We start from the raw sequence: 23,315 nt of genomic DNA, 5'->3' as shown, positions 1-23,315 counted from the left end.
GCTTCATAGACCGGCCGCTGCCAGCCCTCTCCCGCTGAGGTCCCTGCCCTCTGCTCGCCTCCCCACGGCTCGGAGCAGCTCCCCGGACGCATCCCGGAGCGTTCCCGGCGCATTCCCGGAGGATGCTGTGCGCGGGGCTGGCGCTGGCGCTGTGCGCGCTGCAGCTCGTCCCGGCCGCGCTGGCCGGGCCGCAGCCGCAGCTGCTGGTGGAGCGCAGCGGGGCCCGGCGGCTCAGCAAGGTGAGAGGGACCCCGCATCCCTCACCTCGCATCCCTCACCCCGCACCCGCATCCCTCACCCCGCACCCGCACCCTGCTCCCGCACCCCTCACCTCGCACCCGCACCCCTCACCCCGCACCCGCATCCCTCACCCCTCACCGCGCACCCATCACTCCGCACCCGCACCCCGCACCTCGCACCCGCACCCCTCACCCCGCACCCATCACCTCGCACCCCTCACCCCGCACCCCTCACCCCGCACCCGCATCCCTCACCTCGCACCCGCACCCTGCACCCGCACCCCTCACCCCGCACCCGCATCCCTCACCCTGCTCCCGCACCCCGCAGCTCTCGGGCACGGAGGGGGCCGGCGGGGCGGAGAGGGGGAAGACTCCGTCGTCCCGCTGGGATCGCGGGAGACCACAAGCATTTCCTATCCCGGCAGATAGATCGCGGGTGGGTGCGTGTCTGTGGGTGGGCAGGGGAGCGGGGTCCATGGACTAAAGGGGCCCCGCAGCCCCCCGCGCTGGGGAGCAGCGCTGGAGGTTGGGGCAGCTCGGAGCAGGAGGGATCCGGTGTTTACAAACACTTCCCGACGCAGCAACCCAGCGGCCTTGTCCTTGGCTGATCCTCTCCCGGCTCTCATTTTGCTGCTCCATGAGTCTTTTCCAGCCCAGCTTCTTCTTCCCTATTCCCAAGGAGTTCTGGGTCGGGCTCATTAACAGGCGCTGATTAAGACACAGCTGATTACCACGTGTAACTCTCACGCGGTGTGAGGGGAAATATCGCAATTTATTTTGCAGGGAAGCTGCGCTTTCCCGAGGGAAGGGGGAACCGGTGGGAAGGCTGGAGGGGGCTCGGCGGGCAGCAACCTGCAGCCACACACTGGATGCTCAGCTCGCTGGAGCCTCTTTGCCTGCAGACTCTGGGACTGGGGGCTCCCAGCTCTTGCTCAGCATCGGGGTGCAGCCTACCCTTGTCCCGGCTTGTCCTGGGCCCTGTGTCCTGCCCTGGGCTGCTCCCGGCGGGCGAGCAGGATGGTGGGATGGGCTGCTCAGCTGCGTGGGCTGCGCTCTGCCCGCCGGGGCTGCCGTGTGGCACCAGGCAATACAGCCTCCACCGGTTCTGCGGCTGCGAGCCGGCAGGGAGAGCCCCACGTCAGAGCCCCACGTCACGCCGTGGGGACACGGGGTGCTCCGGCCAAACCTGCTCTGGTCTCTGCCACTTGCCTCTGGCGGGCTCAGAGGTGGCTGTTGCAGACAGTGCTGCTATCCCTCCAGCTTTGAATCCAAGTGTCTTTACTGGTGGCTGCTGGAGAGGTTGGTGTGACTTGCAGGGAACGGGGGAGATGTCCCAGCATGACTCTTAACTCAAACAGGACACATAAGTGATGTCCCTTATTCAGGTGACATCTCCTTACATGTGGAATTTCATTATCCCACAGGGAAGTGCTGTTTCCCTGGCTCATTTGTACTCTGGATCAGGATTTGTACTCATTTGTAGCTCAGGATCAGGCCCCTGGGTGTACCAGGCAGAGGATGAGCCCAGCTCATCTGGTCCCTGAGTGTGATTCCTGCTCCTATGTGGAACCGGGTGGCTGGAGCTGGTGGATGAGGGCTCACAAAGCAGAGCTGGTCCTGGATGAGGTGGGAGGCTGTGCCAGCCCCACAGCCCCTCCAAGGGATCCCCCCGCACCCCAGCCCAGCATCCTGCTGGACAGTGCAGACACCACCTGGTCCCAGCTTGCTCTGACCTGTCCTCACACACCTTGCTCAATGCCACTGGCATGGAGGATTGGCCACATGTGAAATGTTTGGAGGCAGGGCTGAGGCAAGTTTGGAAATTGCAGCCTGGTCATCCTCTGTGGGTGTAAAGTACATGCAGAGGCACACAGACAGAGGGTTCTGCAATGTCCTCAGTCTTGGAGAGCTGGGAGTTCAAGAACTGGCATTTGAAGGGGCTGAAGGTCGTTTTCTGGCTCTTTGTGAGCAGACATTTGGCAGAGGTCAGAGGTGCAGTTCTGGATAAACCTCTTGCAAACACAAGACAGGGCTTCTCCTGCCTCTAACTCCTCCTGTCCCTCGGTGCTTCAGGTTGGTGGCTTTGCCTGGGAGAACTGTGGTGACAAGAGGGACCCCGTGGTGGTGCAGAGCCTCTCTGTGGCACCCGACCCCATCAGCATCCCGGGGAGCCTGCGTGTCAGCGCAGCTGTCAAGAGTGGCAAGACCATGAGTTCCCCTCTGAAGGTAAGTGCCAGATGTCCCTCTGTGTGGTGAGGGAGGGCAGAGCTTCCCCAAACCACTGGCAGATGGAAAATGCCTGTCACTGGGTACAGGAATGAGCAGCCCTTGGGGAGTGAGGTGCAGGGCTGAGCACACTGGGCTCTATAAGCCAGAACAGGACAGTGGGCATGGGGAAACCTGTGGTGGGAGCAGACAGTTCAGTGGGAGCCTCCCAACCTTGTTCCTAGGATAGAAACCACCTGAGTCATTTCATGTCTTGGGGATGTATTGGCTCCAGGAGGGAAGTGAAACCCAAGTGCTGTGGGTACTTCTGGATGTCACTGCAGAACTTGTTTTTTCAGCAGCCAACCCAGCTGCTCCCTCCATGGACATGCCACGGCCCTGCTCTGGGAGCCTTGGGCCATGCCAGCTGCCCTGATAACACTTTTTGAGAAGCTTTGTGTAATGAGACAGAACATGTCTCTTGTCCAGTGTGCATGGGCTATCTAGAGCAATGCCGTGGTGTCTGTTTGGGCCTGGGACTCTGGGGCGAGTGCTGGGGGAGGGAGGAGCCAGAGCTGCAGGATGGGAACACCCTGGGAGTTTTGGGACAGGCAGAGGAGAGGGGAAGGAGGTGGGGATGTGAGGTGTTGGGTGGTGTTAGTTTAAGGGGTCAAGCTGAGGTTGGAGGAACAGAAGCTGCAGGTGGAGAGGAACTGAAAGCAGGAGGGGGAGGCTGGAGGGGGTTTAGTGGCCTCATGGACATCCCAAAGATTGTTGACAGAAGCTGAGGGAGCTGGCTGGTGAGGAGCTGTGGGTGCCCCTGCTGGTTGTGCTGGTGCTGAACACCTTCCCTCCAGGCAGCGCTGGTGGTAGAGAAGGCACTGGGTGACCTCTGGATCCAGCTGCCCTGCATCGACCAGCTGGGCAGCTGCACCTACAACGACGTCTGCAGCATCCTCGATGAGCTGATCCCACCCGGCACGCCCTGCCCGGAGCCCCTGCTGACCTATGGCATCCCCTGCCACTGCCCCTTCAAAGCGGTACGGCCGCGCTGGCAGCGCCGGTGGGCACCGCTGTGCCCCTTGGTGCTGGGCTGGCCTTTGGGCTGACCTCTTGCCTGCCTGCCCCTCTCTCCACAGGGCTCCTACTCCCTGCCAGCCAGCGATTTTGACGTGCCCGATGTGGAACTCCCTTCCTGGATGACCAACGGCAACTACCGTGTCCGGGTGGTGGTCAGCAACGGCGGGGAGGAGCTCAGCTGTGTCAAACTGGCCTTCTCCCTGCACTCCCACTGAGGGGTGGGACCCTGTCCCTCATATCCCCTCCAGCTTGGCCCCCTGCCCCCTCCCATCTTGTCCCAACCCATCCTCCTGCTGTCAGGAGGAGGCAGCCCCTATCCCCTCCAGCGCCTCCTCCCCTGATGCACCCAGAGAGGCCCCTTTGGCTCTTCTGCTGTCCCCAAACCCATCACCAGGGTGTCTCCTGCCTGGACAGGGTGGCCTTGGAGCCTAACCCCAGCATGACCTGGGGTTGCTATTTTTTATCCAGTTTCTTTTTTCTTTTTTAATTAATCCTATAAGTGCAATTTTAGACAAAAACATTCCAGGGAAAAGCAGTATTTCTTGGAGCAGTTTGTGGGGATGAGAGAAGGTTTGGGAGTGCTGGGGCAGGCTAGAGGGATGCAGCACTAGTTGCAGAGGGTGTCCCTGATTCCCACCATCTCTGGCCAGAGCACAGGGCTGTTTTGCAGAAGTGTCCCCAAAGGAGCTGCAGGAGATCTGTCCCCACACAGCAGCTTTGGATCTGCTGTTGCTGCATCCCTGTCCTGCATGGGGAACCAGCTTGCTGGCATAAGGCACCTGTAAAGGCACCTCCCCATACCCCTCCTGTGGCAAACAGGAACACGAGAGGATGGAAACCACCCGAGCCTCACATGGACATTCCCACCTAGAGAGGACCAAGAGGCTGGTGATGCTCCCAGCAGCAGGAGAGGTTGCCAGTTGATATCTGTGCTCGCTCCAGAGGGGGACACAAGGCTGTGATGCACTGCTGGGGCACAGCCTGGCTGAGGACCAGTCATATTCATCTCATTTTTCCTCTGGGAGTGAGCTGAGGCAGGATGCTGCACTGGGACTATCCTTCCCTTGTGCTGGCAGAGGCACCCAAACACAGCAGCATCCTGAATACGGGATAACTGGGAGATGACCATGAAGACCAGCAGCCTAGATCCTATTTGGGGGTGTCCTGGCTGTGGCTGGGGACTGTCATGTGGGCAGGCAGTGTCCTTGCTTCAGATTTGGGCAGGGTAACCACTCCCCTGTGCCAGGTGCCACCAGCCACCCACATCCCTTGCTGTCCCTGCCTGCTTGTGTTATTTAGCCCCTCGATAGGGCTGGTCTTCTACAAGCACTTTATACGCCTTAACTGCTGCGGGTGTTCCTGCACCACACAGATGTGCTCCCACTGCCTTTCTGTGCCCTCCACTCGCTGTTTCACCCTGTGGCTTTGCCTGGAGAAGCACTAACCCTCTGTCCCTGCTCCCCTTCAGTGCCAGGGCAGCAACCTCCTTTTGGGCAGGTTCTGCAGGTTCTTAATAAATCTTTTTACCAGGATGTGGAGCTGGTGCCTCTTGTTGCTGGGGGTGACTTGGAGGTGACATTTATTTCGCTGGGAATAGTGTGGATGTGGGTGTGAGCTGGGGGAAGTGGAGGTGGTGTGGTGGGGGCAGCAGTGGAGGATGCTGTGCCCAGTGGAGCTGAGCAGCCCCGAGGCCAGTTCCTGTGTGAGGGGCAGGGCAGGGATCTGCAAATGCTGCTTTGCGATGCGGGGACACAGGGACACAGCCATGGCCCAGGGTCCACAGCTCATGCTGGGGGGCTTTGAGGGTGCTGCTCATCTGGGGTGACCTTCCATGATCCTGTCACCTGCATGGCTCTGCAGGTCTTGCCCCAAGGTGCAGCCCTGCTGTGGGGATCAGAGCAGCACAGAATCAGTTAGTTTGGACAAGATCTCTATGATCATGATCTTTCTCTGAGTCCAGCCTGAGGCTGAACACCACCATGGTGCTGAGTGCCACGTCCAGTCTTTCCTTAAACACCTCTGGGGATGGCGACTCCACCATCTCCCTGGGCACTCTGTGAAGAAAGCCTTCCTAACATCCAACCTAAACATTCCCTGGTGCAGCTTAGCGCCTTGTCCTCGTCATGTTGAATTGTTAAAACCGAAAATCATGGACAAAGACTCTCTAACTAGTCAAACTTAAAAAATGGTATGTTTATTATACCAGCGGGTTGCATGGGGGGGTGGGGGGTCATCCCTGAAATGCGTGACCGCACCACACAAGGATTTTTGCCTTCTATTTATTTCCCAAAATTATACATGTGCACATCCCCAGCACCTCCCATCTCTGCTTTGTATTAAAATGAGGTTATTAGTCTTTCATGTGTGTGCAATTCTTCCCTTGAATTGGGTCAGTGGTCTTGAACTGGGTCAGTGGTCCCGGGGATGAAGTCAGGAAGGTCTTTGTCAGGTCTCTGTGACCCTCTGGCATGATCCCTGCTCCGTGATGGATTGACACAGGGTGCAGGTGCTGGGCACTGTTTACTGTGTTCAATATGTGCCTATAATGGTTCACTTGCTGCACTTCCTTCTGCAAATAAGCTCATAATATAACAATTAGCTTTAGCTAAGCATCTAATAATTATTGACCTATTGTTGGTGTATCTAGTTCAATATGAATTGGTTCTAACTCTCAGCTAAAACCTTAACCCTTTCAAACTATCATGTCGCTGTTGCCTGGGAGCAGAGCCCATCACTACCTGCATCCACCCTCCTTCCAGGGAGTTCCAGAGCTGACAAAGTCGCTCCCGAGCCTGCTCCAGGCCGAAGACCGTCAGCTCCCGCACAGCCCGTGCTCCGGGCCGCTGCCCGGCTCCGCTCCTGCTCCCGTTCCCGTCCCGCTCCCGTTCCCGTGACTATTCCTGTGCCCACTCCCATTCCCACTCCTGTTCCCATTCTCGCTCCCATTCCCGTTCCCAGTCCCTGTCTTAGTCCCGTTCCCATTCCCGCTCCCTTTCCCGTTCCCACTCCCATTCCCGTTCCCTTTCCCGTGCCTGTTCCCATGCCCGCTCCCTTTCCCATGCCCACTCCCGTTCCCGTTCCCATCCCGTTCCCGCTCCTGTTCCCGTGCCCGTTCCCGTTCCCATGCCTGCTCCCGTTCCCGTGCCCGCTCCCGTTCCTGTTCCGTTCCCGCTCCTGTCCCGTTCCCGCTCCCCTTCCCGCTCCTGTTCCCGTTCCCGTTCCCGTTCCCTTTCCCGTTCCTGTCCCGTTCCCGTTCCCGTTCCCGTTCCTGTTCCTTCTCCCGCTCCCGTTCCCGTTCCCGTTCCCGTTCCCGTTCCCGTTCCCGTTCCCGCTGACGTTCCCGTTCCCGTTCCCGTTCCCGTTCCCGTTCCCGCTCCCTTTCCCGTTCCCGTTCCCGCTTCCGTTCCCGTTCCCGCTCCCGTTCCCGTGCCCGCTCCCGTTCCTGTGCCCGCTCCCGCTCCCGTTCCCGTTCCCGCTCCGCTCCCCGCCCGCCGCCAGGGGGCGCCGCCGCCCCGCCCGGCCCCGCCCCTCGCCCTCCGCGCTCCCCGCGCGCACGCGCGGCGCTCAGCTGAACCGCGGTCACGTGACGGCGCGGCCGAGCGAGCGGGCCCGGCGGGGCCGGGCGGAGCGGGGCGGCGGAGAGGTGCGGGACCGGGACCGGGAACGGCACCGGGAACGGCACCGGGAACGGCACCGGGACAGGACAGGGGGGCTGCCAGAGCCTGACAGCCCGCGGCCTGCCCAGGGAGCCGGGGGGCGCCGTGGATGCGCGGGGTCCCGGCACTGCCGCTGTCCCGCGTGGGTGCTCGGGCAGCCTGGGCGCGCTGACGGGACTCGGGGCTCCCGGGCCTCGCCGGCAGCCCCCGTGCATGGGCGGCTGCTCCGGGCCCGGGGTGCTGGGGGCTGACAGGGGTGCTGGGGGCTGGCATGGGTGCTGGAGCCTGACAGGGGTGCTGGAGATGCTGGAGGCTGACAGGGGTGCTGGGGGCTGACAGGGGTGCTGGGGGCTGACAGGGGTGCTGGGGGCTGACAGGGGTGCTGGAGCCTGACAGGGGTGCTGGAGATGCTGGAGGCTGACATGGGTGCTGGAGCCTGACAGGGGTGCTGGGGGCTGACAGGGGTGCTGGGGGCTGACAGGGGTGCTGGAGGCTGACAGGGGTGCTGGGGGCTGACATGGGTGCTGGAGATGCTGGAGGCTGACATGGGTGCTGGAGGCTGACAGGGGTGCTGGGGGTGCTGGAGGCTGACAGGGGTGATGGAGGTTGACAGGGGTGCTGGAGATGCTGGAGGCTGACATGGGTGCTGGAAGCTGACAGGCGTGCTGGGGGTGCTGGAGGCTGGCAGCGGTGCTGGGGGCTGACAGAGGTGCTGGAGGCTGACAGCAGTGATGGAGGCTGACATGGATGCTGGAGGCTGACAGCGGTGCTGGGGGCTGACAGAGGTGCTGGAGGCTGACAGTGGTGCTGGGGGCTGACAGAGGTGCTGGAGGCTGACAGCGGTGATGGAGGCTGACATGGATGCTGGAGGCTGACAGCGGTGCTGGGGGCTGACAGAGGTGCTGGAGGCTGACAGCGGTGCTGGAGGCTGACAGGGGTGTGCCGGGGCATGCTGGCGATGCCCTGCAGGAATGCTGCGGGGTTCCTCTGGGAGTGTCCAAGCATGCTGCACAATGCAGGGGCACAGCCCCTGATGTGAGGTGCTGGGAAGGGTGTGGGATGCTCTGTGGAGGGTGCAGAGGGCCCTGCAGGTTTCAGATGTGCTGCTCTGTGAAGGGGCAAGGGGAGCTGGGCAGCACAGCCTGGCTGGGGTGGGAGCTGGGGGCTCTGGTGGGGTTTGTGCCCAGCAGCCTCTGTGTTGGGAGAAGCTGGGCTGTGGGCACTGGGCCATGCTGTGAAACGTTGGAAAGGTGAACTTGGGGATTCTTTGGATTGTGGGAGCACTGGGTAGCACAGGGCAAGAGGACTGATGCTGTGACTGGAGGTGTCAGGCTGGCGTGGACATGGTGGCCTGGGGAAGGGGCTTGTCTGTGGACTCCCTGCAGGCAGGGCAGGGTGATCTGGCAGTGCTGGCTCTCCCTTGTGTCACGCTGAGGTGGGTTATTACAAGTAGTGCTTTGGTAATGGAGGATTTGACATGCATGGTGAGAAGTGGCAGTGAGTTTTGCTGTGAAGCTCACTTTTCCGGAAGATTTCCTGATCTACACACAGCCCCAGCTCAGCTGGGGAGAGCTCTTGGGGTCAGCAGCAAGTCACATCTTGCTTTTGGCTTCTGGCTTGGGGCTGTCACTGTAAGGGACAAATTGCTGTCACTACCCCCCTCAGCTTTCCTAGTAGGATGAAATTGCTCGTGTGTGTGGGTGGCAAAAAAAAAAGCACATGAAAGTGGCTGAGGAGTTGGGTTTGAAGTGGGAACTGAATGTAGATGTTCCTGCCTTTGCTGTTTCCAATGACAAGGAAATGGTGTAGTGGGATTTTGCTTTGGTTTAAAATGTTTGTCGTGTGGATGAGACAAGTTTTGCAGCTTTTCCTTGTTGGTTGCGGGAGAACAGAGTGCTCGCTCCCTGCTGCTACGCAACCTTTAATCCAGACACAAGGCAGGCAAGTCATGATGAATGCATTTCCCTGGCTCTTCAAAGCAGAAAGCAGATGGGCCTGCTTGAAAGGGAAAAAAATCCACAGAGAGCGATCAGGCAGGGTGATGTCAGCACGTTGTGTTTATCTTCAAGTCACTGCTCTTGGGTATTTTGGATGCTCTGCGGGCCATTTTTGGGAAGGGTACCCATGCCCAACCCAGTCCTGCACCCCCTCTGCCCACTCTCCTTGCCCTCTGCCAGCCCATGGTGTTTGGCAGAGCCTCCCAGGTTTCTCTCCTGCCCCTTGGGCCTGTCACCGATGACAAACAGCTTCTAACGCTTTCCTTGTGTAAACTCCTGCTGCCGCTCTTCCCGGTCCCTGCCCCGCCGGATCGCCCTGCCTGCGGCAGAGCCGGTTCAGGACTCGATTACGTGTCCCAGCTGTGAGGGAGGAGGCCGGGCAGGAGTGATGCATGTGCTGCCTTTGGCTCTGGAGTGCCTGCCAGCCAGCCAGCCAGCCCCACTGCTGCTCCAGAGCCAGGTACTCCATGGGACACACTGCTGCTTCCTGCTGCTGCTGCCTGGTGCTGCAGGAAATACAGCGCTGCTGTTGTGGGCTGGATGACTGCTCCAGAGCAGCTGGGATCTGGAGCATCCAGACCTGAGGAAAAACCCTTGCTCCCTGCTACCCTTCTGATTGCCAGGCTGGACCCTCCCAGTGGTTGCAGCTCTCCAGGTTTGCAGAGTGGTGCTCTGGGGAATGCCTGGGTGCTCTGGGGCTGAAGCAGCACCCGGGTGCTGCGCCCGGGCTGAGCATTCCCAAAACAGTCACATGTGTTGGTCTGTGCTGAGGTTGCATTTGGCAGGCACTTGCATGACTCGGTGGGTTCATGAAAAGCAGGAAACAAGACCGTTTTTTTCAGTAGTAACATTTCTCTGCTGCTTCCTCTTGCTCCCAGTTCTTTACCAATGTTGGGGAGTGGGATGGGGGAGCACAGGACTGCTGAGGCAGGTGTGAAGCCTGGGGCATGACAGCCCAGAGGAGCCATGGGGCAGGGACTGGGTCACCAGTCTGTGGCGCAAGAGCCTTACACATAATTTCCCTGCCTCTGGTGCTCCTTCCCAGTGGGTGTTCGGGATGCTGGGTGTGGCATGTGTGGGAATTGAACCAGCTGACTGTTTTCCAGACAAAAGCATGAGGTGTGTGTCCTAGATGAGGCTTGTCTGGTGCTCCTGGCTTGCTGAACACTGTTGGAGTTTCTGTTGGAGCAAGAACTCCAGGCTGTGCAGGTGCCTCATCCTGGGAAGCCTCTTTTTCCCATAGGCACTTCCTTTGCTGTGAAACCTTTGGGGCAGGTGTTTCGCTGTCAGCACGTGGTCTGTGCCCCTCTCTGATGGGAGTATAATAAATTTTTGTAAAAATTCTCTTTAATAAAAAGTCTTCAATACGGAAAAAAAAAAAGGGAAAACTAAAAACGAGAAGTTAGGAAACTTTTCCTTCCCTGGCAGGAGCAAGCTGTTCCCTTGCAGCACACTGTGTGCGAGTTAAAAGCAGTTACACTTTCCTGGCCCGTCCATTTGACAGCCCTAGTCCTGAGTGCCAGAGCAGGGGACAGCATGTCCCCTCCTACCCCACTGCCTGTGGTGTCACACTCACCACCCTCAGAGCAGGGGTACGCAGCTCCCATGCCTGGCATGAATTGGGTCACATCCAGGCTCTGCCTGCAGGATCCTGACCCCGTTCTGTCTGGGTGTGCCCAAAACATGGGCACGAGCCTGGAGGAAGAGCCAGCGGGAATGTGCCATGCACCTTTGACCTTAGGACATGCCAACTCTGTGATTGCTTGGGCGGGAGCATGTGCTGTATAAAAGCCCTGGAGCAGACCTTGCTGCTCTGGCAGCACCAGCTGGTCTCTGTGCACAATGGCTGACCCCAAGAAGCCTGAGAATGGGGCTGTTGAGCTGGGCACCCCTAATGCTGCTGCCCCCACAGGGACCATGTCCACCCGGCGCCTCCGCAGCGAGGACTACAATGACTACAGTTCCACAGATGTCACACCGGAGGGGAGCCCTCCTGATGGCATGAATGGCTTTGCCCACCCCGAGTCCTACCAGCGCTTTGGGGAGACCAATGGGACAACGTGAGTGATGCTTCCCTCTTTCCTGGGCTGGCCTGACTTTGGGGAGGGCAGAGGAAGTGGCTCCCTGCTGCCTGCTGACTTTGCTAGAGGATGGTGGAACTGGGGTTTTATGGGGAGTTCTCACGAGGGTGATGAGGGCAGAGCTGTGGTCCTGCATCTGTGGGGTGCTGGCAACAAGTGAGCAGCTGCCCCAGTGTAGCTCTTTGCTCTCTGGTGAAGCTGGGCTTGCTGGCAGTGGGCAGTGATTGATGCTTCTCTCAGTATTTTCACATTCCACCTTCATCCAATGAGGAACTCTAGCAAGCAGACAGCATGCCCAGATTCAGAGCCAGCCATGTTCTGGGGGCTCCCTTGTGCCCAGGTGTGCTGAGGATGCTGTCTTTGCCTGACAGAGACTGATCCCTTCAACTCAGACACTTCCTTGTGCAGCTCCTTGGTGATGGGCTGTGCTTATGCTGGGTTTTGCCATGAAGTTGGTTTTGCAAATGCCCATCCAAAATCTGTTTGTTCAGTCTTTGCTTTCCCACCTAGCTCGGTCTCATCTGGTTGAGATGGGTTCAGGGACAGGATCGTGACCTCCATGTGCATTCCCTGCAGCAGTTCAGAGCTGCTGTGCACCCTTAACAGGATAAGCAGTGTATAGTCTGGGTGTGGGCACTTGCTGACGGTGACCTCTATATTTGCTCTCCCTTAGGTGGTACCAGACCCTGATCCATCTGCTGAAGGGGAATATTGGGACGGGGCTGCTGGGGCTGCCTCTGGCTGTGAAGAATGCTGGCATCCTGGTAAGGCAGCTCAGCCCTGCTGTGCTGGAGCTTGTGGGGCAGAGTGACCCCGGGGCACTGGGCAGCTCACATAGCCAGTGGTGGGGGTGGTGGGGCTTGAGTCCCTGCCCAGACACCTCTCAGTGTTTGGTGACTTGCACATGTTTACACCCCAAGCTCCGTGGCTTTGTTTCACTGCCCCAGACTGTTCCTGCTGCTCCTGCATTGTTGCTGCCTGGTGTGAGCTGGGCCTGTGGTTTCCTCTGCTGGGGTCAGGCAGGACGCTGTGTCCAGGTCATGACCTCTTCATCACCTGCATAGTAGAGATGTGCAAGATAGTTTGGAAAACAATCCTGGAAGTGCTTTGCTACACCCAAACTGCCCCAACTTGCTTATTTTGCATCATTCCTGCCAAGCTCGTGTCTCTGTCAGGTTACTCAGTCCTGGGGGGCTGGTTCCTGGGAGCTGCACCAGAGCTCTGGTTCAGCCTCCAGCAGTGTTTGCACTCACCCAGCCCGTGGAGTTTTGTCTGGAGGTAGAAGGCACGGTGCAGCTCTGCCTTTGGCCATCAGAGTGCAGCCTTCTCCCTCTCTTCCCTGCAGCTGGGTCCTCTGAGCCTGCTGGTGATGGGAGTTGTGGCTGTGCACTGCATGGGCATCCTGGTCAAATGTGCTCATCACTTCTGCAACAGGTAAGAGCAACTCCCCTTCTCAGCCCTGCAATTCCTACAGTTCTTCCCTCCTGCCCAAAAAGCCCTGGGGTTTTTCTGAAGCCCCTCAGCAGCAAGTTGCCCATGCCAAAGCCTCAGTTGGGAACTTCTCTTCTTTTTCACAGGAACTGTTTTCCTTGTTAGTATTTGCCTTGGGAACTAGCAGACAGGGCTGATGTGATGATCCTTCTCCCTTCTTTGGACAGGTTCCAGAAGCAGTTCCTGGACTATGGAGGTGCTGTGATGTACGGGCTGGAGGCAACTCCCAGTGCCTGCCTGAGGACACATGCCATCTGGGGAAGGTACTGCTCCCCTGCCCTAGGCAGAGACTTGTCTTTGAGCCAAGCATATGCTGCAGTTGGGACAGAAGAGCCTCTGGTCACTGAGCTGTGTCAGCAAATAAGCACAAGTGACATAAAATGCTGTTTGGCTCACCTGCCCTGAGTGCTCAGTGTCCCCCAGAGGGTAACGCTGAGGTCTTTGATCCAGTATTGTCCCAGCCAGATGTGACTTATACTAAATGTGTGGGATAACTAAGTCTCCACAGCATAACAAAGAGATTAATAGGATCTTCCAGTGCTGGCCCATCTTGCTAGGCATGGAACATGTCCAGTGGCTGCTCCCTGCCCTTTGGGTGACCCACATTGCATCACACAGATCATTGCCCATCAGGGGATGGGAGCATTCACCTATTCCTGTGTCCAAGGAGTGTTGTCTCCAACTCTGACAGTTCAGCAGCAGACTGGAGATGCTCAACCCAAAAAGGAGACTTTTCTCCTGAGGTTGGTCCTGACCCTGTGGAAGGGGTGGGATGGGGAGACTGGAGAGCCTGAGATCTGTGAGGTTGGGTGGAGAGAAGGTCCTCTCTGCTGATCACAGAGAAGTGAGCTGGGTGTGCTCTGATCTGCACACCCCAACCTTGGGGACAGCAGCATTGCTGCATTCTGCAAGTGCCACCCAAGGCAACCCAAGTGGGCTCTTACTTCTAATCTGATCTGGCTGACAAATGCTCTTCTTTTGCTTTCCAGGCGTGTAGTGGGACTTTTCCTGATCATCACTCAGCTGGGCTTCTGCTGTGTGTACTTTGTATTTCTGGCAGACAATCTGAAACAGGTTGGACTTACACCTCCTTCATGAGCCGGGGGGGAGGTGAGAGGGTATGAAGGTGCTTGGGTTTTAGTTCCTGTGTCCTGTGCCCTATTTTCCCCCAAAGGTCTGGTTTCTGTAGGATATGCTGCTCTGAAAAGTCCACTCCTCTACCCAGATACTTTGGAGGGCTAATTTTCCTCTGCAAACAGAGCAGGTTTTCCTGACAATTTTTGTGATTTTGCAGAGGTGCTGGAGGTATCTGTATTGCCCAGGAAAAGTGGGGCCATCTTTAGTGAGGGAACAACAAGAAAGGGATGAAAACAGAGGGACTGTACATTTTCTATCCTGTCCCACTCAGTTAATTGGTTTATTTGTGTCAGTGGTAATGTGTGGGTCCCAGGACCTGCTGTGAACCTCTCTTCTCCCTTCCTTGCATCTGTTTGTATTCCAGTTTCTTTCCTCATCCTGTGGCTCTGAAGCTTAATTACATCTTTAGAGAAAGAGTTTCTTCCTGCCAGGCCTCAGGAGGAAACAAACAGAAACCCTGAACTGCTTGGCTGGCTCCTGTTCTGTAAGAAACTGGGAATAAAGAGTCCCCATTCCCAGCCTCCAGCAGCTCAGTGCCTTGCAGGCTCTGCTCATCCTTTTTTTCCCCATGTGCTCCTGCTGTGCTCTTGCAGCAGTGGTCTGGTCACTGCCACCATGGCTGTGCCCTTCATCAGCTCTTCAGTGGTGGCCATCAGCTTCAGAGGGGGCTCCTGAGGAGCAAGGAGGGGTGACTCTTCCTCTGCTCCTGGAGCAGCAGCTGAGGAGATTCCCAGTGTGAGCTTGCAGGAGGAGTAAATGGGTCAACACTGGTGATCCACCAGCCCTGAGAGCAGGAGGGACCAGGGTGTGTACAGGGGCCAGGCTGCTGCTGGCCCCCACCCCTGAGAGCAGTGCCCTGCCCCACTTCAAGGTGGGCTTCTTTCTCCTCAGCCCCTCACAGTAAAGACTGAAGGCTGTCTCAAGCCTCAGGGGAAATTTGCAAAAACCTGCAAATCCACACCAGTTTTTTTGGTCACAGGTGGGAAACCCCTTGACTTTGGTTTTGGAATTTTTTTGGGTGGGGAGAGGGGAGTGTTGCTTGTTTCTTTTTGTGGTGAGGAATAGCATGTTCGGTGGAGAGTCATGGTGCAGGTGGTACCTTGGGCGAGGTGCCGCTGTGTTGGGCAGGGCTTTGGTTTGGAAAACAGCTTTGGAGCAAGCCATGAAGAGGCAAGGCAGGCTGGGGCTTGAGCAGCACTGTCCCATGGATGTGTGGCCCTGTACTGCCCTCTCCCACAGAGGATGCTGGTTTACACAGAGTTCTTCAGTCTCTCCTCTGGGGCAAGACTTGCTCTGAGTAGGTTGAATCAGTTTGGAGACTGCTCTTTGCTTCAGTGACTGGACAGGACCTGGTACCTGAGCTAGCTTGGTCATGGTTGTATTGGTGATTCAGTGAGCCCATGCTCTTGTGAGGAATGGCTCAGCCACCTGGTTGCTGGGCCTGAGCTACCTCTAGAAGTGAGCAAAAGGCCTGGAGTGCCATTGGAATGAAAGACCCCAAGGAAAGAATGGTTTGTCATGAAGAAAGTGAACTTGGGGGCCAGCAGGAGTTTCCAGATGTCCTTGCATGTGAACGGGGCTCTGGGTAACTGAAGGACTGTGTGATTTGGGTAAGAACTTGGTGCAACAAAAGGAAAAGGATACCTTTGGAAATAGCACTTAGTGCCTCTTTCCTCTCTTCTCAACTGACCTCGTGGGCAGTGTAAACATGCAGCCTGTGTTTTCTGCCCTCTGTGTGCCTGGCTGCTGAGTCCCCCTGCTCAGTGTACCTGGGCTCGGGCAGGATTTGCTGTCCTGGCTCAGGTGCCACAGCCATTCCCACCTCTGCCCCCTGCAAGATAACAGGGATTTGCTTCAGAGCTGTCTGAAAACATGTGTTGGTTTGCTTTTAATCAGCTAGCTGTGCTTGAAGTGAGCTCTTGGGCTACTCTGACTCACCTGGGATGGGCTGCTAAGATCTGTGGCTTTTAGACCTTTGTGATGTGGTTCACCAGGGCTTCCTGTGCTTCCCCAGGTTGTGTCTGCTGCAAACGGGACCACCAATGACTGCAGCTCAAACAGGACAGTGGTGATGACCCCCACCATGGACTCCCGCCTGTACATGCTTTCCATCCTGCCTTTTGTGGTGCTGCTCACGTTTATACAGAACCTCAAGGTCCTGTCCATCTTCTCCATGCTGGCCAATGTGGCCATGCTTGTCAGTCTTGTAGTGATCTACCAGTACATCGTCAGGGTACGTGTGTATGGCTCCACTCTCATTTCTGTGCTGTCCCGTGTTTTGGCAGGTGGAGGGAGCTTGGCAATGGGGTATTTGGATGCTGTGGGGTTCCGCTTGTTCCTGTAGGCATGATGGTTCCCTCTGCTCTGCAGGGCTTTCCCTGCAGCATGAGGCTGTGACAGGAGTGATGGGAACAGGCCAGGTCTTCCCTGTCCTCCCTGTGTCTGAACTCTGCATGGGCTTTTTTCCAGGATATTCCTGATCCCAGAAACCTGCCTCTAGCAGCAGCCTGGAAGACCTACCCTCTGTTCTTTGGCACTGCAATCTTTGCTTTTGAAGGCATTGGCGTGGTAAGTCTGGGCATGTGGCAGTGGGGCTGCTGCACAGGAGGCTCAGCCCTGCTTGGACTTGCAGCATCTGCTCTGCTTTGCAGCTGCAGTTGCAGCTGAACTTCTCTGACAATAGCCTAAATTCTGGATGATGCTGTTAGCTTTAGCTCCAGGCTATCTCCTGGATCAAACTCTGGTGCTTCTATCTGAGGCTGGAGGAGCACATGCTCCAAACCTCAGGAGGGTGGTTGCTGCTTTAGAGGTGGCTTTATCTGGCAGTAGATTGGGAATCACACCAACCTCTGCCTTGGGCTCTGCTGGCTGACCTGCAGATGAGGAATTGGTCCTGAGTCTTGTTACCAGGCTGGATCCTGAAGTTGCCTAAATGGGAGGCCAAAAAGTGTGGCATTAAAAGATGTGATCCTTCCCTTCCCACCCTGCTGCGGGGGCACCGAGGTCTCCCTTTGGCAGCTGTGTGGCCCCAGCCTGCCCATGCAAATGGGCCTCTCATGCAAGATGCTGTAAATAGACCAACTGTGTCTGTGAAAAAAGTTGGGTGGGTGGGTGGAGAGCTTAATTGCTCCCTAAGATGTTGTGGGTTGTTTCCGGGAGCTCCCTTCAAAGGAGGGAAAAATGTTTTCATCTCTTAACATAAGCTGGCTGTGTAAACACAGGGCTGGAGAGGGCCAGATCCATTACAGGATGAGTGCTTGCTGAATGCTGTGCCCTGGGCAGAGAGTTCTTGCCAGCACTGAGGCACAAATGCTCTCTTCCTCGCATGACTTGGAGGTGAAGAAGCAAATAAAAGTTTTTCTTGTCCTGCCTCCTCATCAGATCTGCCATTGTCTGTCGAAATCAACACCACCCAAGGACAGCTATAAAATTGTTTGCTGAAGGCCTACATTTAGTGTCAGTAGTATAGGGGTGGGAGAATTGCCTCTCCTTGCTCTTTTTATTGTCCTGCCTGGTTGAAATCTGTCAAGACAATCTTGTAGCAGAAGAGAGTGTGTCTTGGTCTTTCCAGAACTTGCTGGGGAAGATAGGATGGTGTAAAATAATGGGCATGGCTGTGCTGTTTTGGGGTGCAGAGCATAATGCATCCAAGGTATGGGGTGGTTGGCATTGCCCCAAGACCCAGCACAGCTGGGCACAGCTCCTGCCAAGGGCAGGGAGCAGGTCCTGTCTTTAAGACAAGGGTGTGGGTGATCTGTTGGAGACTTGCTGTGCTCCAATGGGAGCACAGAAATCAGATCTCCAGTATAGTTATTTTTTCAGCTGCATTCTCCAAGCTCCATGTGGGACTATCCCATCCCCTGGCATGGTGGGCTGTGCTTGACCATGGGGCTGCCCCTCCTTCTTTTTGTTGCTGGGAGGTCTAGAGGAATGGGCAGCCTGCTGCTCTGTCATCTTCCTCCTCCTCTTCTCCCAGGTGCTGCCTCTGGAAAACAAGATGAAGAACCCCCGCCAGTTCCCAGTCATCCTCTACGTGGGGATGACCATTGTCACCATCCTGTACATCAGCCTGAGTGTCCTGGGCTACCTGCGCTTTGGGACAGACATCCAGGCCAGCATCACACTCAACCTGCCCAACTGCTGGTGAGTCCCTGTGGGCAGTGGAGGGACTAGGGGGTGTGCAATGAGAGGCCCAGATAGACAGGTGGGAGAGGGGGACCTCACTCCTTACAGGAACTAACCTGGGTGAGCTTGAGGAAGCTTGAGGGACTGTGCCATAGGCAAACTTTAAGGAGTTTGGCAAGGATTGTCAGATGCGTGTGCTGGAAGAGGCTTGTTGCTGTGGTGTCTGAGCTGTTGCTGTAGTGTCATGGAGCTCAGGCTGCTTCATCAGGGTCCCTGGTGGTCCCTGCCTGGGTAGATGCAGCTCTTTTTTTCTTGGAGCCTTGTGCCATATTTTGGGGCTCAGCAGTGCACTGGCTAGCAGATATTGAACACAACCCCCATGTAGCCGTACTAGAACATCACTGAATTGTGCAAAACTTCTCTTCCTCAAATGTAGCATATGAAAAATTAAACCAAAGATCTGGGATCTCCCAGAGGGAGTGAGATGTGACATCTTCATGTGTGGGTTGTGTTCTTTGTTTGCAGCCCTGGAGCTGAAACTCCCACTTCTGGGCTCCACATTGTGCCTGAATGTGGCTCATCTTGAGCCAATGCTTTGCCTATGAGCACTGGTGCCATGAGGATACCCCTTCCTTCTGTGGGGGCTGAGCTCTGCTGCAGCTCCCAAACCTGTCTGTCCTCTGGGATCTGGTGAAGCCTCTTGAGATGCTCCGTGTTTCTGTCTGGAGCCCTCTGGCCTGACCCCATGCCTGAAGGGCTTGTCTCTCCTCTTGCCAGGGCTGGTGGCTGCTGCAGCAGCTGCCCAAGCTGTGTGCTGCTCTGTCCCTGAGGATGGGTGGCTGCTTAGTGTCATGGCTCCATATTCTTCCACAGGAGAAATGCCAGCAGTTCTCTTTGATGGTCTCTGCTGGCTTGAAATCCTGCAAGAGACCAGAGTGAGACCTGGAACTGCGGGTGCCTGTCCTCCCCATCAACCCATCCTCTCTGCTTCTAGCAGCACCCAGCACCTTGCAGTGGGACTCAGTGTCACACTGAGTAAATTTGGTCAGGACTCAAGTTTTAAGTCACTGGTGCTTCCACATGCTGTCCTTGTAGAGCTGCACAGCTGGGGCTCTGGAGACAGCAAAGATTTGACAAAAATAGAGCCTGGTTTTGTTTTAACTATTGCTGTGTGGGTTTCTTTTCAGTTTGAGTGCATGGATGCTCGTTCATGCTGGGTCTGTGTAGTGACTGCACTGCTGGATGTTGGTGTTGGTGTGGTAGAAGATCCTGCTCCTGCCAAGAGCCTTTTCTTGTCCCCTGCAGGGGCTGGGAGCTCTGCCATGTCCCTGCTCTCAGTGAGGAGGGATGGGGCTGGGGGAAGGATGTGCCTGTGTGGTAGGAGGTCTGAATCCCACCATGCCAAGCACAGAAGGTTGAATCCCTCTGCTCAGTAAACTGAAGTACAATGTAGAGGGGGTGAGATGCTATTTCTCCTTAGGGTGGAAAACAGGTAATTTCCAGGTTTGGGCTTTGCATGCCACAGCCTGCAATGACATCTGCTGACCTGAAATGCTTTAAAGCGTCTTCTGCAGGGAATCTCAGCTCTGTTTGCCCTGAAGAATGACATTCCCTTAGAACAGGTCCTTAGAATGGGATTACTATGACCTGCTAGGCTACAGAGAGAAGAGTACAAATCCATGTTTCTGAAGTATCCACACCTCCTGTCTTTTTTTAAAGTAAACTACTTTTCTGAAAGTGAAGTATTCTAAAGTTACTTTTCTGCAAGTAGCCATAGGGTTTTTGGATAGTGAGAAGAGAGTAGCCCTTTGGAAGCAGTGTCTGGGGAAGCCTGGGCATGTGGCAGGCCAGCTGCGGGGAAGGTGTGTTGTGGTCCTTGTCACTTGACATGCAGGACACCTCAATGTTCATGCATGTTGCCTCTTGGCAATGGTTGTTGGACTTGGAAATGGGTTATCTCAAGTAAGGGCTGTGATAGTTGAGATAAAGGCTTCACTGCCACTCCTGTGAATTAAACCACAGGTGTTGGGTGAAGACTTGCTCTTGAAGTCTTGCCCATCCTGCCTCACCCGTGGGTTTTCTTCCTAGCAGTAAAAGGCTGGGCTGTAGGAGCTGGTCACAAGGGCTGTGGGTGAGAAGTCACGGGGTTTGCCTGCAGCCTGGGAGGCAAGGCAAAGGTTGTGGTGGAGGTGCTGCAGCCTTCCTTAGCTGTAGCCATTGCCTGGAGGTCTCTGGAGCAGATTTGGTGAGCAGTTCAGGAATCACCGAGTTACAGGGTGACTAAGGACTTCTCCAGTCTCGTTTCTCTGAAACCACAGCTTCCTCAAATGAGGAGTGTGTTACTTCCCAGTGCCCAGGTCTAACCACAGTGTCCAAAATATGGTGCTGCTGTGCAGAAATCCGTCCCTGCCTCCTAGGAGGGGTTGCCTCACTGCACTGTGTGAAGGGTGAAGAAATGCTGTGATGGGGGGAAGCTGTTGGGTTGCATGTGGCCAGTTGAAGGTAATGACAGCGCTTATGGTCCCAGGAGAGTATTTCACTTCTTGCAGCCTTTTGGGATGGCCTGGCAGGGCAATCTGGCTGAAGCAGGCATTGCTGTGGTTAGCAGAGTGCCTCTCCAAGGCCCTGCATGGGCCTGTGTTTTCTTTGGATCTAGGCTAATGCTTGAATTCTTCCTCTTGGTATTTAAAATGCCCTTTGATCTTGTTGTCATGGTTCCTGACCTGAGAAGGACAGGTACACAGCCTTCTGCTGTACTTTTTTTAATAACAACTATTAATCTTGGATTGCCCTGTAGCACTTTATGGCTTTTATGGAATCCCTTTCTTGGGAATGCAGTGATAAGATATGCAAGCCATGGGTCGGTGGCTCAAGGCTCCTGTGCACACGTGTGGCTGCACGGGTGCACTCTGGACTCTGGAGATCACTTTGTGTTCAGTTTGCCTCTGGAACCTCAGGGTAATTCAGGCTGGAGAGGACACCATGGGATCACTGGGTCCTCTCATGTGCTCAAAGAAGGGCCAGCTTAAGTTGAGTATCAGTATGCACAGTGATTCCCTACCAATCCAGGCCCTTCTTCTGGCCCTTCACCATCCTTTGGAGATGCAGCTCTGTCCCATTGCACCTGGTTCTTCTGCTGTGCAACTCCAGGAAGAGCTGTTACTCTCTCCTCCATGCCCTCCTATTAGGCAGCTGAAGACATTAATAACATCCCTTTTTAACTTTCTCATCATGCTGAATGCAGCCTCTTTTTTGTACATCATGCTCCAGCCCCAACCATCTTAGTAGCCTGCACTCAACTTGCTCTGCAGAGTAAGTCAGTGTCCTGTCCTGGGAGTATTAGGGCTGGACAAAATACTCAAGATGCACAAGCCCCAAACAAGAAAATAATCCCTTGATCCCTGTCCTTAACCTTCTGGCTGTGCTTTTGCTAACACAGCCTGCTTTGTGATTGTCCTTTGTCACTGCAGGGTCCTGCTACTGGCTCATGTTCAGTCTGCTGCCCATCAAGACCCCCAGGTCCTGTTCTCCTGGCCCCAGCCCTTCACATGTGTGGGAATTTGTGTTTGCAGTTGTGCTTTCCTTGTGACAACATATTGTTGCTCCAAGCTGTGTCAGCCATTTCCTCCAATTTGATCTTGCTTGGAATTTGATGAGAATGTGCTCTGGGTCACTGAAAGCTCATCCAGGTCACTGATGAGAGTATTTCCATGATTACCTATTGGCAAATCCCTGCTGGCGGTTTACTGTCCAGTATGTGCCTGGACATAGATACCAGGAGGACTTAACCCATATTCTTCTGGGGATTGAGGTGAGGCTGATTAGCCTGTACCTTCCCTCATCTTTCTTGAAGGTGGATATTATTCTTCTCCTAAAGCAGCAGGACCTTTCCCTGAGCACCCTGCTCTTTTGAAGATGATAAGGTGGCTTCAGGCTCCTGTTGGCCACAACCTTGAATACATCTGGAGTGGTCCCATAGACTTGTGTAGCATTCCATTCACTTTGGTGATCCCTAACTCCATCTGTGGGAAATGTTTGACTCTACCAGACTATACCACTAGTGTTCAAAGCTGTTTTGCATGGGAATTCTTGGATTTCTCTGATTTAAGGCTGTTGTAGAAGGTGGATGCTGAGACCCAGCATAGAGAAGGGCACAGGCCCAAAGAAGGTAGAGGGAAGGCAGGAGCCAGGTACATTCCTCAGCTTGGATCCACCCCATAGTTCCCCAGTGGTATGGCCAGGACCCGTTTCCTGCTTGGTTAGTGTGCCTTGAGCTGGGGAAGGGTTAGGACCATATGAGAGGTAACCAGATGTTACTTCTCTTTTGGAGAGGCTTTTGCTGCTGCTGGGAAGCTGAGGGCAGAGATGGGGTGGGAGGTGCCTTTTGGTCAATGTGATGGGCTCTCTCCTGCAGCCACACTATATCACTGCAGGATCTGGGACGCTGTGGGCTTTGACTTGGGGTGAGCCCAAGATGCTGTTTACAGCCTGTCTGCACTCTGCCTTCCTTCTGCTCAGCTCAAACTGCTCTTTTAACTCTCTTCCCCCCAAACATGTATCATGCAGCACTCCAAAAATAGCTGCTCTTTTCTATTTGATGGAGGAGGCCGAGTTGCCTGTTCTCTTTGTTTTTTGAACATTGTAATGTTCACTCTGTTTGGAAGCCCAGACTTATCCTAGCAGTGCTGTCCTCTTCCCTCTCCTCAGAAGCCAAGCAGTAGCTGGCATCATGGCTGCAGCTGATACATATCTTTGCTGTCTCTTGCTCAGCGAAGGTCCTTGTGAATTAAATGCATCACCCCTAATTTTCTAAAAGTGTTCAGGCCTTGAGACCTCTAGCTCACAAAAGTCCTTGCAGAGCATTCCCCTTCTGCTTTCTACTGTTGATGTTGCAGGGGCTGGAGCAAGAGCCTGTCTCACTGTGTCCTTGTCCTTCACAGGCTGTACCAAGCTGTCAAGCTGCTCTTCTCCTTCGGGATTTTCTTCACCTACGCCGTGCAGTTCTACGTGCCTGCCGAGATCATCATCCCTCCCCTCGTGGCCCGGGTGTCGGAGCGCTGGGGCTGGCTGGTCAACCTGCTCCTCAGGGTGGCCCTGGTCTGTGTGACCTGTGAGTACAAACCTCCTTGTCTGACTTTCCCTACAGTGCTGTGGCACCTCCTTCCTGCTGAGCCTTCACCCCTCGCCCCAGTACCTTTGGCCCTGCTGGTCAAGCCCTCACAGCTGGTAGTCCTGGGCCTGGCTAATACAAACCAGTGTGTCAAGTGGCCTCCAAGGAGCAGCAGCAGTCGTCCTTTGCCCACT

The 23,315-nt window shown here is 55.6% G+C and overlaps 2 protein-coding genes across 2 annotated transcripts in view; both read left to right on the top strand.

Moving 5' to 3' along the window:
* GM2A (ganglioside GM2 activator) lies at window positions 1–5,056 on the top strand. Its single transcript, XM_021552223.3, has 4 exons — window positions 1–239; window positions 2,313–2,465; window positions 3,302–3,484; window positions 3,584–5,056. Exons 1-4 carry the CDS (start codon window positions 123–125, stop codon window positions 3,737–3,739), a joined length of 609 nt encoding a protein of 202 aa, XP_021407898.1. The 5' UTR covers window positions 1–122; the 3' UTR covers window positions 3,740–5,056.
* Window positions 5,057–7,091: 2,035 nt separating this feature from the next.
* Window positions 7,092–23,315, top strand: part of LOC110482738 (proton-coupled amino acid transporter 1) — a 25,372-nt gene continuing 9,148 nt past the window's right edge. Inside the window, exons 1-11 of the mRNA XM_077786737.1 lie at window positions 7,092–7,167; window positions 11,090–11,237; window positions 11,932–12,022; window positions 12,604–12,692; window positions 12,917–13,012; window positions 13,739–13,823; window positions 15,901–16,119; window positions 16,356–16,454; window positions 17,863–18,029; window positions 22,952–23,121; window positions 23,203–23,266. Coding sequence (XP_077642863.1) covers window positions 11,095–11,237; window positions 11,932–12,022; window positions 12,604–12,692; window positions 12,917–13,012; window positions 13,739–13,823; window positions 15,901–16,119; window positions 16,356–16,454; window positions 17,863–18,029; window positions 22,952–23,121; window positions 23,203–23,266 — 1,223 coding nt within the window. The 5' untranslated portion in view covers window positions 7,092–7,167; window positions 11,090–11,094. The remainder of the gene's footprint in view (window positions 7,168–11,089; window positions 11,238–11,931; window positions 12,023–12,603; window positions 12,693–12,916; window positions 13,013–13,738; window positions 13,824–15,900; window positions 16,120–16,355; window positions 16,455–17,862; window positions 18,030–22,951; window positions 23,122–23,202; window positions 23,267–23,315) is intronic.

Source organism: Lonchura striata, chromosome 15 (assembly GCF_046129695.1).
Source record: "Lonchura striata isolate bLonStr1 chromosome 15, bLonStr1.mat, whole genome shotgun sequence".
In the NCBI taxonomy this organism is placed as follows: Eukaryota; Metazoa; Chordata; class Aves; order Passeriformes; family Estrildidae; genus Lonchura; species Lonchura striata.
This window is presented reverse-complemented; position numbering and strand designations above follow the sequence as displayed.

Coding starts and splice junctions, on each gene's coding strand:
- GM2A (XM_021552223.3), top strand. CDS start 123: ATGCTGTGCGCGGGGCTGGCGCTGGCGCTGTGCGCGCTGCAGCTCGTC. Junction 2,466..3,301: donor CCATGAGTTCCCCTCTGAAG/GTAAGTGCCAGA, acceptor CCTTCCCTCCAG/GCAGCGCTGGTGGTAGAGAA. Junction 3,485..3,583: donor GCCACTGCCCCTTCAAAGCG/GTACGGCCGCGC, acceptor CTCTCTCCACAG/GGCTCCTACTCCCTGCCAGC.